This window comes from Strix aluco, chromosome 2, assembly GCF_031877795.1.
Source record: "Strix aluco isolate bStrAlu1 chromosome 2, bStrAlu1.hap1, whole genome shotgun sequence".
In the NCBI taxonomy this organism is placed as follows: Eukaryota; Metazoa; Chordata; class Aves; order Strigiformes; family Strigidae; genus Strix; species Strix aluco.
Genome location: NC_133932.1, coordinates 113,076,141 through 113,090,433, shown reverse-complemented (window position 1 = coordinate 113,090,433; position 14,293 = coordinate 113,076,141). Strand labels below are relative to the sequence as shown.

The following is a 14,293-nucleotide window of genomic DNA, read 5'->3' as shown; positions in this document are numbered from 1 at the left end:
TTATGCCAGACTCTGGCATTTTTGCTACAGCAAGTGTGGTTTATAGTATAACAGAATTCATTGCTCAAAAATCAACCATTACCCAGTAAATCCTTTTGTCTGCTTTTATGATAGGCCAGATTGAAGCATCAGAAGTGCCTGATCTTCATGCAGTTATTTGTTGCTCCAATAAGCTTTTCTCTGTCGTTTGGGGATATTTTTACTGCTTCTATGGCTGATGGTCAGGACTCATGAACACTTTGGCATGAATATGCCTGCAATCTAATTTCTTTTGGGACTGTAGTTGGGAAAAAGCCCATTCATCTCTAGGTCAACTCCTGGAGCTTTTAGGACAGCACATTCATGTACCTCAGTAATAATTTCTGACTGCCAGTCTATCAGCCTTTCTCAACTCTACAATCATGGATTTGCCAAATCCAGTATCAGTTAATGTTCTTGTAATAATGGTATGACAGGGATTTCTTCCTGTCTTTCTCTTGGGAGACTCTCAGCATTAGGTTGCACACAAAATGTTCCAGTACATCTCCAGGAGCAGATACATACTTCAGTTGGGTCAATTTATTTTTAATCTACTAGTGTGCCCAGGATAAGATTTGGGGTTAATTGTTAACACCAGATCACAAGGCTTCTACTCTGGGTGCTTCAAATGCAGGGACAGAGGTAATGAGTAACCTGGGTTCTATATTCTATAATTTTCATCCCAAATTATAGGTTGTCTTCAACATCTTTCCAAGCTGGGTTGTTGGTTTAGTTAGTTAGATTAGCCCCATCGAGCTGAAATCTTTTTATCACTTCCTTGTCCATCAGGTGCACATATTGATGATGGGCTTTAGTCTTATTTGTATTTACCTCTATCTCTTGCTAAGAAAATTTTTCTTTCTAACACTTTCTAACAGCCTTTTTTGTTTGTTTAGCTTCTGCCGACTGCTCTGAGACTTTCCAAAGCAATTCTCTTCATGTGCTTCCATTAAACCATCAGAAATACATTCTTTCTCCCTGTGAAATACCTAGGTTATCAAACATAGTTCCAAAGTGTGCAGAACGAGTATTTCCAAGTGGTAAGTTGAGGGGATGAATATGCACAGATGAGCATTTGGCTTCCCTGTTTGCACCTACCAGAAGACCAGGTGATGCAGAAAACACAGAAAAATGCTTGACATTAGTCACTTCTTCCAGAATTTTTACCCTTAAAAATATTGGAAATATTTACCTTTTATATATTTACTTAGTTATTTTGATTCTGTGTTTAACCAAAAATAGTTTTGTTTTTTTTTTTTTAAAGCTGATGTCATTAAAGGGTATGTATACTACTGTGGTTGTTCTCACTATGACTTTTGAGAGCAACAAACTTATCTGTCTTCTCTTTTGACTTCTGCCTTAGTGCAGGGGAGAGTCATGAATTCTGGGGCTTTTGGCTTCTGAAGCTCTGTTCTGTAGTTTGAGAGCTTCCTGCAGGCAGTCCTCTACTTCCTCAGCTGTTTTTTTTCCTCTCCATCCACTTTGTACAAATCTTCATGAAACCAAAGGTTTGGAGCCATAATGGATTCCTTCTCTTTGCCAGTACTATTACTAATACTGTCTTTTCCAGTTTTTAGCATCCATTTACTCTCAGTGCTCTGACTGAGCATTATTTTATCAGTTTTATATATTCTACATATATACTTGATATATCGGTTTTATATGAGTTTTATGAGAGTTTTATATGCGTAACCTTTTTGCTCACTACTACTTCTAGCACCATGTAACTTTCTCTCCAACCAGAATGTGACTTAAAATCCATTAATGTTCCATTTGCTTTTTGGGCTAACGGTGTATTCAGTTGCCACAGCCGTTACCATTGTTCCCATTAAGGGTTCCTCCAAAGTCATGGTGCTTTTTTCATCCTCCTGGTTCAGCACATTTGTTTGATGATTATCAACTCTTGCAAAGTGGTGTTACTGTCTTGGTTTGTGCTGTTTACTACAGTTTGTGCAGTTCTGTGTGCTAGCTGTTACGGATTACAACTAAGTTCTCCATGTCTTTTTCCCTTGCATCTTTTTTGTTGGTATTTTGTGTACTTGAATACATCAGCATGATTGGAGCCTTGGCCCGTCCTCCAAGAGGTTCATGCTCTGATAAAGGGCTTTGCAGGTCAGTCTCAGTTCTGGAGTTTTGATATGTTTATGTAGCTCCAGCACACCCAAAGCAATTTTGATAGCAATGATTATATCTTGGTCTTCCCCTAAATACTGCTTGTGCATTGTGTCCCAGATTCCAATCAGTCAAGTCTTTTATCAGGGACTATTTTAGCTCCCTTCAGTACTGGAAGATTGTCTCTCAGCTTTAAATCACTGAAATTGCTCTGTACTTTTATCTTCTTTTTGTACTCTGTTTAAAAATCTCTCATATCTTTAATATTCACATGGGTCACAACATTCCTTGAACTATTTTTGTGCAGTTCCATAATTAATCTTTTCTGTCAGAGGTAACGGAAAATGATTAAACACATCAAGTGTCTCAGAAGCACTTGTTGTCAGAAATAAAGCTATTTTTGTCTCATCTCCCATTGCTTCTCCAAGTCAAATGCTGCTTTATTCTTTTCCAGATGACCTTTATGTTTTCAGAGACTGTTATGTCTCAGAAGACTTCAAACTGCTTTCCCAACTCACTCATCTCTTGGTGCTTTAGTTTGTTTGGACAGGATGTCGACTCCAGTGGCTGTGCCAGCCTGCCTGTGTGGTGAGTGGAGGGTAACAGGCACTTTTTATCTCACTCTCATCTGGGTATTAAAAATGGCTTGGGTGAATTGCGGCCTAGAAACTTTCCCTTCTGCTCTGCATGTGAATTGCTCAGATGCAGATGATGACAAAAATTCGGTGAGATGAGTCCCCCTCGAAAGGTGTACGCCTGTGCTTGCACAGCCTCTGATGGTGACGGTGGGATTTGCAGAGTGCATTGCACAGTCCAGCTGCCTTCCCTCTGGCTGCCCGCGCCACAGGGTACCTGCCGAGCGAGTGGCCCTTCAAGGCAGGGTGAGTCTGCGAGAGGCTTAACTCAGGGCTTGTGCCATAACATCTAGGCTTTCTGTACTTCAAAGGAGGTTTCCTACAGCAGTCACCTGACACAATGATATCAAGGGGGTTTTGGATTCCTTCTGTCACACTGTGGTCACTTTGTGTGTCTCTGCTGCATATCTATCTGTGATAATGTTCACTTATGCTTATGCATACGGTATGTGAAAGTACAAGCCTTCCCAGACTTTCATCTGCTATAAAATTCAAAATCAAAGTATAAAAATAACTCTTATCTGCTTCCTTATCTTTTGTGGGTTTTTGTTTTGTTTTGTTTTCCTTCTGCTAATGTATTTGGGGTACCTGCAATGCATCTTGATGCCTGTGGCTTAGCTTCATGCTTTCAGGTTACCTTCTCCTTTTTATTCTTGTGTTCGCAAAGCTCCTGTTTTGCCTGTGATGGGGGAAAAATGGTATTTTTGCTAGCCACTGTGCCTTCAGACAAGTATTTAATGCCATCTTTGGTGCTTTTTCTGTAGAGGTGAGTATCATACCAGACAGAGGCATTGTTCTGGAGTTAATACACTGATCTACAAGTTAAGGTACCTGGTTTAATTTTTCTTCTTCTATGCATGTTGTAATATCTCTGTTCCCAATTCTTAAAATAGGAATGGTATTGCTTCCTGCCTTATGTACGGCAGGCATAAATTCAGTCATGTTCATGAGGCATCAGCCTGTTACAATCACCAGCACAGTGTGAAAAACAGTGGCTAAATTGCACTGAGAAAGGAACTGGAACAAAACAGTGTAGTTCAGATGTGTGGTCAATACTTAAAGCTATAATTGTAGCAAATTTTACGTTACGTGGTTATAGACTGAAAAATGTTTACTTGGTGTTCTGTGTACCATTTACAAGCCTAATTCTGGTTCCAGGTTGTTGCGATTGGTCAAAAATACCAAATTAATTGAATTGATCATCTGTGGTAATATTGGCTAACAGACTCTAAAAGAAAAACTAGAAAAATACATATTTGGAAAGGAATTATAGAGGAAAAATGAAGTTACTACATGACTAAGATACTATCTATAGCGAAGTCCTGTGCTTTATACATGAAGATATTATCTTACCAGTTTTGAAATATGGGAAAAACCTTAAGCAGTTTCTAAATAACTGTATCTGTTACTCAGTATTAAGAATGTATTTGCTTGTGAAAGAGAACGTTTGCCCAAAGACTGTGTGGGTGAAATCTACTTGACTTTGGATCTAAGGGTGAAACATTACATGAAATGTGACATCCTTTGTTGTAGCTTTTATTAAAATACTTGCTTTTGATGGTAGGGGGATAAAAACCATTATATTTTCCCCTTCTTGGTATAAGGCATATTCTGACTAATCATGTACTAGACTTTCCTATGTCATTCCAATAATTATATCCATTTCAGAAGGGCTTTTGATGTAGGACTGAAATAATGATGGTTTTGTTGGAGGTACATCAGCCTGGTTTCTAGTAATCAAAAAGCCTTTGCACATGTTTTCCAATTAACTCTTCTCTTTGTATTGCTAAATGAGTTTCAGTAACACTTTCCTATTCAGTTTCATTAACATGCAAATAGAGAGTTAATACAGGATGGTTCATCTGAGTGTGGAGAGCAGGGTATTTGTGCAGTTTGTGAAATGAGTGGTATTATTACTGGTTCAGAAGACACACAACTTAAAATTGAGACAACTTGTTCTAGAGGAATGAACACAAATTATGGAATCATGATGTTCCTAATTATAATTCTTGATTTGCTCTTGTGAAGGTTATGCATCATAATAGGTGTAAGTACTAAGAACTTGCGGAATGATACGTATCAGTGCCAGATTCAGGAAGGTCTTAATGGTCTTGGGCAGGAATTTAGGGGAGTAGTCAGGCAAACAAATGTCTATTACTAAATTGACTTCACCTGATGATTCTTGAGCTATGTAGATCTGTCCTGCAATAGAGTAGGACATGACTGTGTCAGATTGTGAAGCCTGTTTGTCTATGTTGAATTATTTCTGCTATCACTGCAGGAATTTGAACTTTGTAGGACTAGCCCATGCTGCAGCATTGCAGGAGGCTTTTCTGCTTTGGAAATGTGTTTGACACTTCATCAAGGCTCAATTTTGGCATTGCTGACTTTGACTCACACAGAGATCTCTTTAAGGCTGAACAGACGACCAATATCAGAGTTTCACAAGTTGACTATAGGTAGAGTGTAGTCCAAATAGGTATATTGGGTGGGAAATTCAGGAGAAGAAGAATGTATCAACTTGAAAACAGGACTGTGACAGGGTCTGAAACATGAGTGAAGTACAGACATACAAACAGGCTTAGCTAAGAGGACAAGCTACATTTTGAGACTTTTTTTCATTTTCATGGTGATATAAAACTTCGTGATTTTCTTAGTGATGAAAGCATTTTAAGGGTAAGGTAAATGCTGTTTAAAAGCTTTCTTGACAGTGTTCCTGAAGAATACACAAGCACAGAGAGCACCCATGCTAATCTGCAGCTTTCCCAATACCAGTTTAGCTGAAGTCTCAGCAGGTTCAAGAATATAGGGTAGTATCCCCCAAAAAGGTGTCAGTCAAGCGTTTGGTATCTAACAGTATGTGCTACTCTCTGAATGCAAGTAATAATGGCAAGACCACCCAAATTCAGCAGCCTGGAAACCAGCACACAGATTTTAGCAGTTAGGTCTGTTCATAACAAATGGTGTCTGCACAACCCTTCCTAGAGCCAGTTTGTAAGCAGGCTTTTTTAGTAAGGTTTTCCAGTCAGGCCAAGTGATCTGTCAGCATGGCACACCTGTCTGAGCTAACAAGGAGCAAAGTAAGACCCCTCGGCATCTTGCAAAACCAGGGACATGAAGTCACCATGCTGTGTGTCAGTAAAAGTACTGAAGTGTGGATTGCCATGGTCTTAATCCTAGTCAGCTGTGAACTAAAAATAGGTATCAATAGGTAAGTCACTGAGATCAAGAAGTAAGATTTCATATAAATATAAAGGAACTGATGGTAGTTTGGTTCCTACTTGTTTTCTCTGGAGGTTAAACTCCAGTTATAGGTAACAGACATCTAGAAGGTTTCAGTTGTCTCAGCAGAGGTATAGTGTCATTTGAGCTACTCTAGGATATTTTGCCTGGCCTCCAGGTGCTGCTCCAGAAGAACAAGGTCTCCCATTAGGTCCTGAATCATGTCTGCCAGCCTCATTCAGATAAGGCATCTCAAAAAGGTCTAGGCACCTACATTAAATCCTACTGCTAATCCATACAGTTGCTGGGACCTAGGTAGTGGTCCTGCTGAGTATTATCCGCCTGCTGTACTGTACTGGGGAATCACTCGCTAGACTCAGTTGGGTGGATTGACTTGGAGTGGGATCCTGTTAGCTCAGTATAAGTAGTGCCATATGAGATTTCCCAGGCTGTTTAGGACATCTGCATGGAAATGGCAGATGTGACCTAGGGCTGTATCGTTCTGGAGTGGCAACTAGATGCCTTTGTTCAGGCAGCCTGAGGTCTCCATTGTCTATAGAGGGAGCTTCAGCATCTAGCTCCCATGTGGTCAACAAAATATAAGGTATCTTCAGCTCAAAATAAGTCCCACCGTAGGACTGGCATTCATTTGTCTGAAGATAGGTATAGGTGCAAAGTATCATTTGACACACTCTGTAGTATCTCAGGTGTATCTGTGGATCTGGGAGATGTGACTTGGGATTTATGGGAGACTCGGAGCTTTCTGAAACTGGCTGGAATTCAGGCTGGAGTACTCCAAAGTCCCTAAAACTGCATTAGACGCCTAATTTTAGGCAAATTAATTCTGTCCCAGATTTCCATAGAGACACTCTGCTCTGTCACTGGCTTCTTACAGCTCAATTTCTATGTAGTTTTTGAACTACTTCATTAATCTATGCCCACAGAGCCTGGGGACTTTGATGCACTATTTTCTGTTTAGCTGTTTTTTTTTATGGAAATAACATAATTCCACTTCATGCATGCTCCAGAGGGCAGACATTTAAGTGGGCTTCTTGTTGCCTGCTTTTATCTGTCTGTAGAACATGTCTTGGCTAAACTGAGTAACAGGTTTTGCCTGTCATCAGTGGAGAGAGATGGACTCCCAAAGAATGACTCACCCTGCATATCTTAGACAACAGTCTTGTTTTCTATAGAGGCAGACTGGATGACTTGCTTAGAAAGTAAAGTTGCGTGACATAATCCCACATTGCTACACTTCACATTTTTTCATTGCAACGAGGGAGTAAGCAGCACCTCCTTATCTGTGTAGAAGGGATAACCTGTGGGATTCCCTTCTTTCTTTCTTCATGGTAGAATCCAAGCTACTAAAATGGTGGAAGATCTGTCACCACTGATAGGAGTAGAGAGGGACAAGAGTTATGGAGCAAGTTCTCCACAGTCCTCGAGGTGTTCTGTGGGTGGACAGCATACTTGCAGGTGCAGATGACAGAGATGAAGTTGTGTGTTCCCATTTGAGACAGGAAATCTGGAGAGGAAGAATATATGGCACCTTTTTGAGGGAAAATTTGGGTGTGCAAATTTGAGTTGCGAGCAGTGGCACATTTGTTTCCAATGGTATTTTTAAAATAATATTTAAAGTGTTGGGTGTGTAGCATTTTGGTCATGATATGTAATGTCTTTTATTCTTTCATCAGCATAATGGAGCTTCAGTGTGAAGTAAAATTAAATCTGTGCTTAGGTCAGCTCTCATTTTTGACATGAGACTTTGAAGTGGTTACTATATTTAGTTTATCACTAACATCAAAATTCATTATATTAATATAGACAGATGGTAGGACTGCATCACATTTATTTGAGCTATTGATGTATTATTATAAGTGAGAGCATGTACACTGAAGTTTGCAGCTGAGAGCTTGATTCAGATTCACGCAGATAGGTGTGTACTGTGATTCACAGTTTCCAAGATTGTTCTCTTTGGGTTTTGGTGACCACTCTAAAACGACACGGGTCTAGTCTCCTCTAGAGCTGGTGTCAGATCTGCACAGATGTTTTATTATACCCCATGATGACTCAAAGGCAGCAGGTTTCTGTATGGGGGCAGCTGGACTGAGCCTTGATTATTGATCTTACCTTTAGCTGTCCTTCACTTCCAATTGTTTTTCTCCCAGCAGTGAGAATTAAAATTCTGCAAGAACAGTAGAATGATAGAATTCATTATTTTTCCTGGGTAATTAACAGAGTGTATGTCTAAAATGATTAATAATCTTAATTGCTTAATGTTCCTAGTAATGCTGGCAACTGGAAATCATTGTGGTTCAAAGCTTGAATGGTTAAGAGTGTATGAAAAGGAAGCTGTGAACAGCAGCTATCAATAAATTAATGATAAAATTTGCCAACATACCAACTGCATGGAGTGGAATTATAAGGCTCTCTACATGGGTTATATTCCAAGGACAGCTAAAAATGCATGTGACACTTTGATTAATAATCTGTCATATTCATCACACCTGTGACTTTGTATGGCAAGAATGGAGGCTCATGTCATCACAGCACATATGAACAAATACTGACTGTTAAGTCTCAAATGCAAATGTAAACTAGGAATAGTTATTAAGCAGTCTTTATTCTAATGAATAGATCTCATATTTTTTACCTTTTCATCGATGACCTAGAAGAAAGCATTACAATTTCTACTAATGTATGACAAAAAGATGGGATGTTGATTCATAGAGCAGTCAAAATTCCTTGATACGCTAGGTGCAAAGAGAAAATATGTTTTAGATGGTGAAGGGCTCTGGAGATATCATAGTTTGGATGAGCAGATGCTCACATTGAATGCTATGGCCACATAAGCAGAAATAGTGTATTAAATTGTCTCTGGTTTTACTGCTGGCAAGACTACCACTGGCATATTATATCCAATTCTGCTTCTGCAGTTTAAGACAGATGATGACAAATTGGAAGAGAATCAGAGGAGAGCGGTGAGAATCGTTAGAGAGCTTGAAGCTATGCCTGAAGATAATGCAAGTCTCCAGGAACTTAATCTATTTAGCTTTCAAAGGGAACATCAAGAGACTGTTTCAACTGACTCTGTAAGATCACAGGAAAGAAATTTGGTAGAAAAGATCTCCTCACAGTAACAGATAAAATTATACCAAGACACGTGGTTGAAATCTGATTCTAGAGGTAAATAGCAAATTTTAATAAAACAAATTAAATTGAATTATTGCAATAGTTTTTCAGGAGCTGTGATAACTTGTTTTTCACCCGACTTTTTAAAATCCAGATTGGTAGTTTGTGTGTTCTGGTTGAAAGAGGAATAAGTTCAAGGGTGTTTCTTTGTCTTGTATTATTTGAGAGATCTGGGCAGTTCTTAAGAATAGACCTTCCTTCTTTAATAATCTGTGAAACTACAGATAAAGTGATATTGCTGTAATGAAAACATACTTTGAAACATATTTAGTGAAATGCATTTTCATTTTTGTAAATACTGGAAGTTTGTCTGAACTCAATAATAAAAGTTAATAAAGGTGTCTAGCTAAAGGTGTGTTTAGTGCCTGGAATAGTATCTCACGGAAAACTGAGATGCTGTTTTCCCTGACCAGCCAGCGATTTCTAGTTGATACATGGTATTAATATGGTATTAAAGTTAATTTAGGAGTAGTAAACTGCTGATGAATGAATAAGGCTGAGCCCTCAAATGTCATGTTTATGTGGTTACTACATGAGACTGGATGTCAGTACTTGAGACTAATTGTGTTACTTAAAATGAAATTTCAGGTGCATTAATTACAGTCTTTCTTTTCAACAGGCCCATGCTAAGGTCTGGCATCTCTACAATGACCATTTTCGTCCAACTCAAAGAGGAAAAGTGTCCATTGCCCTTAGCTCCCACTGGATAAAACCTCAACATATGACTGAAAAAAACATAAAAGAATGTCAAAAATCCCTTGATTTTGTGCTTGGCTGGTTTGCTAAGCCCATATTTATTGATGGTGACTATCCAGAGAGCATGAAGAGCAACCTCTCATCTCTATTGCCCGAATTCAGTGAAGTTGAGAAGAAGTATATCAAGGGAACAGCAGACTTTTTTGCTCTTTCTTTTGGAGCTACCCTGAGTTTCCAGCTCTTGGACTCTCACATGAAGTTCCAGCAGTTGGAATCAATAAGCCTGAGGCAGCTCCTTTACTGGATAAGCAGTGAATATAACAACCCCCAAATATTCATTGTGGAGAACAGCTGGTTTGTTTCTGGTAGCACCAAGAGAGATGATGCCAAATATATTTACTATCTCAAAAAATTCATTATGGAAACTTTAAAAGGTAGGACTGAGGTTGTATTAATATATGCTTGACAAAATCATAATGCAAAATAGCCTACAGAGACATGTTAAAGAACCAGGCTGAAAACTAATTTTACTCTTTAACGTTCATCTTGGCACTTGTGAAACAAGACTCTGAATCCCTTTCCTGGGTTTGTTCTTTTCGGCTCTTGAAGACCCTTAAAATCTGCAGATAGCATTTGGTGAGCTTGATACTGCTGTCTTTGAAGTCAGTTGGAAAATTTCTACTGTCTTTGGTGGGAGGAAGTGCAAAACATGTGTGAACTATATCCACAATGGATTTAGAGAAGTTTACTGGATTATTTATTCATTGTTGTTTTCCATATTTTAGATGTTTGAATGCATATGTACAAAACATAAGAATATATATGTGGGAATGTAAACACTATGCAATAGGAGTTCCTCTGAAGAAGACATAAGGCTGAAAGAATACATTTTTAAATGAAAAATTGGAACCTTTTCATTCTGCATCTCAGTGTTGCCCTTGCCCTTGCACAAATTTTACATTGGTACAGCTCTGGACATCAGTCACAATAATCTGAATTTACATCAGTTTAAGGAGAACTGAACATTTGAGGTTGTATAATCTAAATTATTTAAATTGTTAACCTATTATTTTTTTTCAAACAGTAAGAGAAATACACTACCATGTATGAGGCTTATTTTCTGTTTTCTCATTTCCTTGTGGCAAAACAGATAAGTTGTTGGGGTTCCCATTTCCGCTTTCATTGTCTTTTAATTTCTTAATTTACAATTTAATAATAGATTTACTTGTCCACAGTTTACTGTTCTGGTTTTAAAAATGGTATTATTGTAGCTATTAGTTCAGATGAGATAGCCATTGTGTTACGTTGCCATTTTCATACAGTGGATGAGCAAAAATGGCTTTCATTTTATTCTCAGCTCTCATGAAGATGCAGAGGATTCCCACATTTGTTTCATCTGCTATTCCAGAAGCCTAATTATTTCAAATAAATAAAAAGGTGAATAAATACATGAGTCAGTCCATCCAAAATGGGAAAAGTGGAATGAAAACCAGTTACTGTTGCACGTACAATATTACTGGCTTGCATGATGAAGAGCACATCTTCGTGAAGGGGCCATATTCCTATTACCTGCATTTCTGCTTAGTTTGCAAATTGCTGGACATACATACATGGATCTGCCTTTTAATCACAGCTGGCTGGAAACAATCTCAATTTACAGAGTTTCTTTCCTTTTAATGTGCTACTCAGTAAATAATAATAACAACAACAATAATATGATAGTCTTGCCATGCTACCTTAAGAATACTAGCACTTGGCTAAACTTTTTGCAGAAGAAAAAGGCAGAGACAGACTGGATCTGCAGAAGGGACTTTTGCATCATTATGATGAAAATTACTGCGCCCAAATATTCTGCCATTAGAATCTGCAAAATCCATTGTAAATACCAAAGTTCTCTATGCATTTGGAATGAGAATTTGGTTGAGAAAGATTCATGAAAGGCATCATGTTGGCTGTGAGCAGTCTTGTTGGACAACACTAAAGACCAAAGACAAAGGCAGATATTGTCTCTCTCAGAGACTTAGGATGTGGCTATCCAGTGCAATAAGGCACTGGTAATGTAGAGACTCGTGAGCTATTTAACATGAAATTCACTCCAGCAGTCACAGGGCAGTAAAAGGGCATTGGAACTATAGCACTGAAGGATATCAAGGATAATTAATTTAGACCAAGGGCTGCATAAATGTGGTTTTGCTGCTTCCTAGATATGGCCAGTATCTTTGCCTCATTGTGTATATGCACTGGTTCAGACAAAACTGCTTATTTCTATATCTACATTAACAAGTAAGTGCAGCCCTATACAAGTAAGTGCAAGCCTGTAGAGTAAAAAGAGTTGGTGTTAAGGGCTTGGTGTCCACACTGTGTGCATTCCTGAAGTCCATTTCTGGATTAATTTCACCCCAGGGGAACCCAGGTCATGCATCCTGAGACCACTCTGTGATGTGAACCAAAGTGAGATGAGGGAGATTTGTTCAAAAGTGCGCTTCTGATTTCAGTTGAAGTGCTGATGTAGATGTCCATTCTAACACTGCATGCTGCAGACAAGCTCCATACATTTTTTTTTCTTTGTTTTTGGCTCTGGGAAAGGGTCTCTTTAATTGGGATTCACAGCCCTAAATCCTTTTACTGTTCACTATTTTTGATCTTTCTTTTTTTTTTCCAAATACCACTTAGGGTTGAATAGAGTAAATAGAGCTGTAATATAAAGTAGTTACATATTAATTAGAGCTGCTAATTGGTTGGAGATGTCGTCTCACATGGGTGGGTATCTAACCACTTACTCTAGGGTCATATTCACTTCCCTGCTCTGTCTCTGGTGCAACAGATAAATTGATTGTTCCTTGTGCGGTGGAGCATGTTGACCAGAAGGGCATGCAAACTCTTCTGTGCCATGTTGACTAGCCGAGGGGTTAGGTCATTATCTGGGGAGTTAACAGGTCTGAATTCAAATGTCTTAAGGAGAACGGGAACAGCCAGGCCCTTGACAGGTCAGGACTGAGCTATTCTCTGGTATGTCCAGAGGCAAAACATAGATCCCTGGGCACCTTCCACATGGAAGCAGGGGCTGCAGGCTTCACACACCTCTCCTTTGTGCCCTGGGGTTGAACTGCATCTGAGCAGAGAGTTTTAAGGATCTGTATTTGATGCTTATGGGTCTGCCATGTTTCCTTGGACTATTTCTATACTAGTGAGCTAAACAGAGCATGAGCTGAACTGCTGTTTAATTTTAACCCATTTCTGGCAGAGTTCTGGCCTGCACAGTAGCATACTTCTAGGCAAGCTGTGGGGCATTTCTCAGGTCAGGAGTTATTTCCAGTAGGGAGTATGGACAAGGCCACTCAGTTTCAGAAGCAAGGACAGTTTAGGTTTCAGTCAGCCTGGCTTATATACCAACAGACATAAAAAAGAGGGGAGATAGATAAAGGAAAAAGAAAAAATAAAAGACAATAATTTTCATTGTGGTTTTTCAGTAACATGCAGTCCGTGTGGGATACTGTGTTTGAGACTTCCAAACTTTTTGGAATTTCCAAAAATTTTTCAGGTTGCTTCTTTCATAGGTGATACTTAAAAGTTAATACATTTTTAAAGAAGGATTTGAGGAGAATTTTTATGAGGTGCTCAGGAAGTGTGGGAGTGCTTTGTGATGACTTACAGAAGGGGTGAGAAGCTGTTCAAAGAGAGATTCTCACTGAGACCAGTTCACAAAGTGGACCTGCATTGGCTTTTACTCTGCTGGTACGGCAGATGTCATCCTGGATGCATGAAGAGGTTAGAAAAATACTGTCATTTGCCAAACACAAAAGAATTAATGCCTTTAGGAGGAGAAATATTCCATTTCCTTAGATGTTTTCTCATGACCTCTGATACGGACCGGGCCAAATTCATTGCTTATTTAACCGCAGTTCATTTAATTGATTCAAACAGGGTTACAGTCAGAATCCATGTGGTCCTTCATAACTGATTGTAATGAGGTACATTAATAAAACCAGGAAATTAGGATCTTGATATTCTGGTTGCCTGAAATAACGCTTTCAATGTTACTAGGCTGGAAAATATTATGTTCAGTCAGTACCCAGTTTGGGTTGACAGAAGATGATGAGTAATAAAGATAAACTCTGCTGGCTACAGAACCAAACTCGAGTTCAAAAGAACATTTAAGAATGTGCTTAAATGCATTGCTGAATTAGGGTGGGTCTAATTATGTAATTATAATAAGCACACTCATTTGTGCTTTCCTGAAACTGAGCCTTGCCCAGGAACATTTTGCTGAATCTCAGTGTTTAATACAACTAAAAGTGAGTATCATTTGGAATCTTAAAATAAAACTGTAATGCTGGCAATTCTAACAGATGCCAATAGACTCTGATATTAACCTTCAAAGTATGTAGTGATTCTTAAAAGTCAAACAGTTGATCTAG

General features: G+C 38.8%; 1 protein-coding gene across 1 annotated transcript in view; it reads left to right on the top strand.

Annotated features, from left to right (window-relative positions):
• The window catches only part of KL (klotho), a 51,012-nt gene that overhangs the window by 24,482 nt on the left and 12,237 nt on the right, over positions 1-14,293 (top strand). Inside the window, exon 2 of the mRNA XM_074815867.1 lies at positions 9,799-10,309. Coding sequence (XP_074671968.1) covers positions 9,799-10,309 — 511 coding nt within the window. The remainder of the gene's footprint in view (positions 1-9,798; positions 10,310-14,293) is intronic.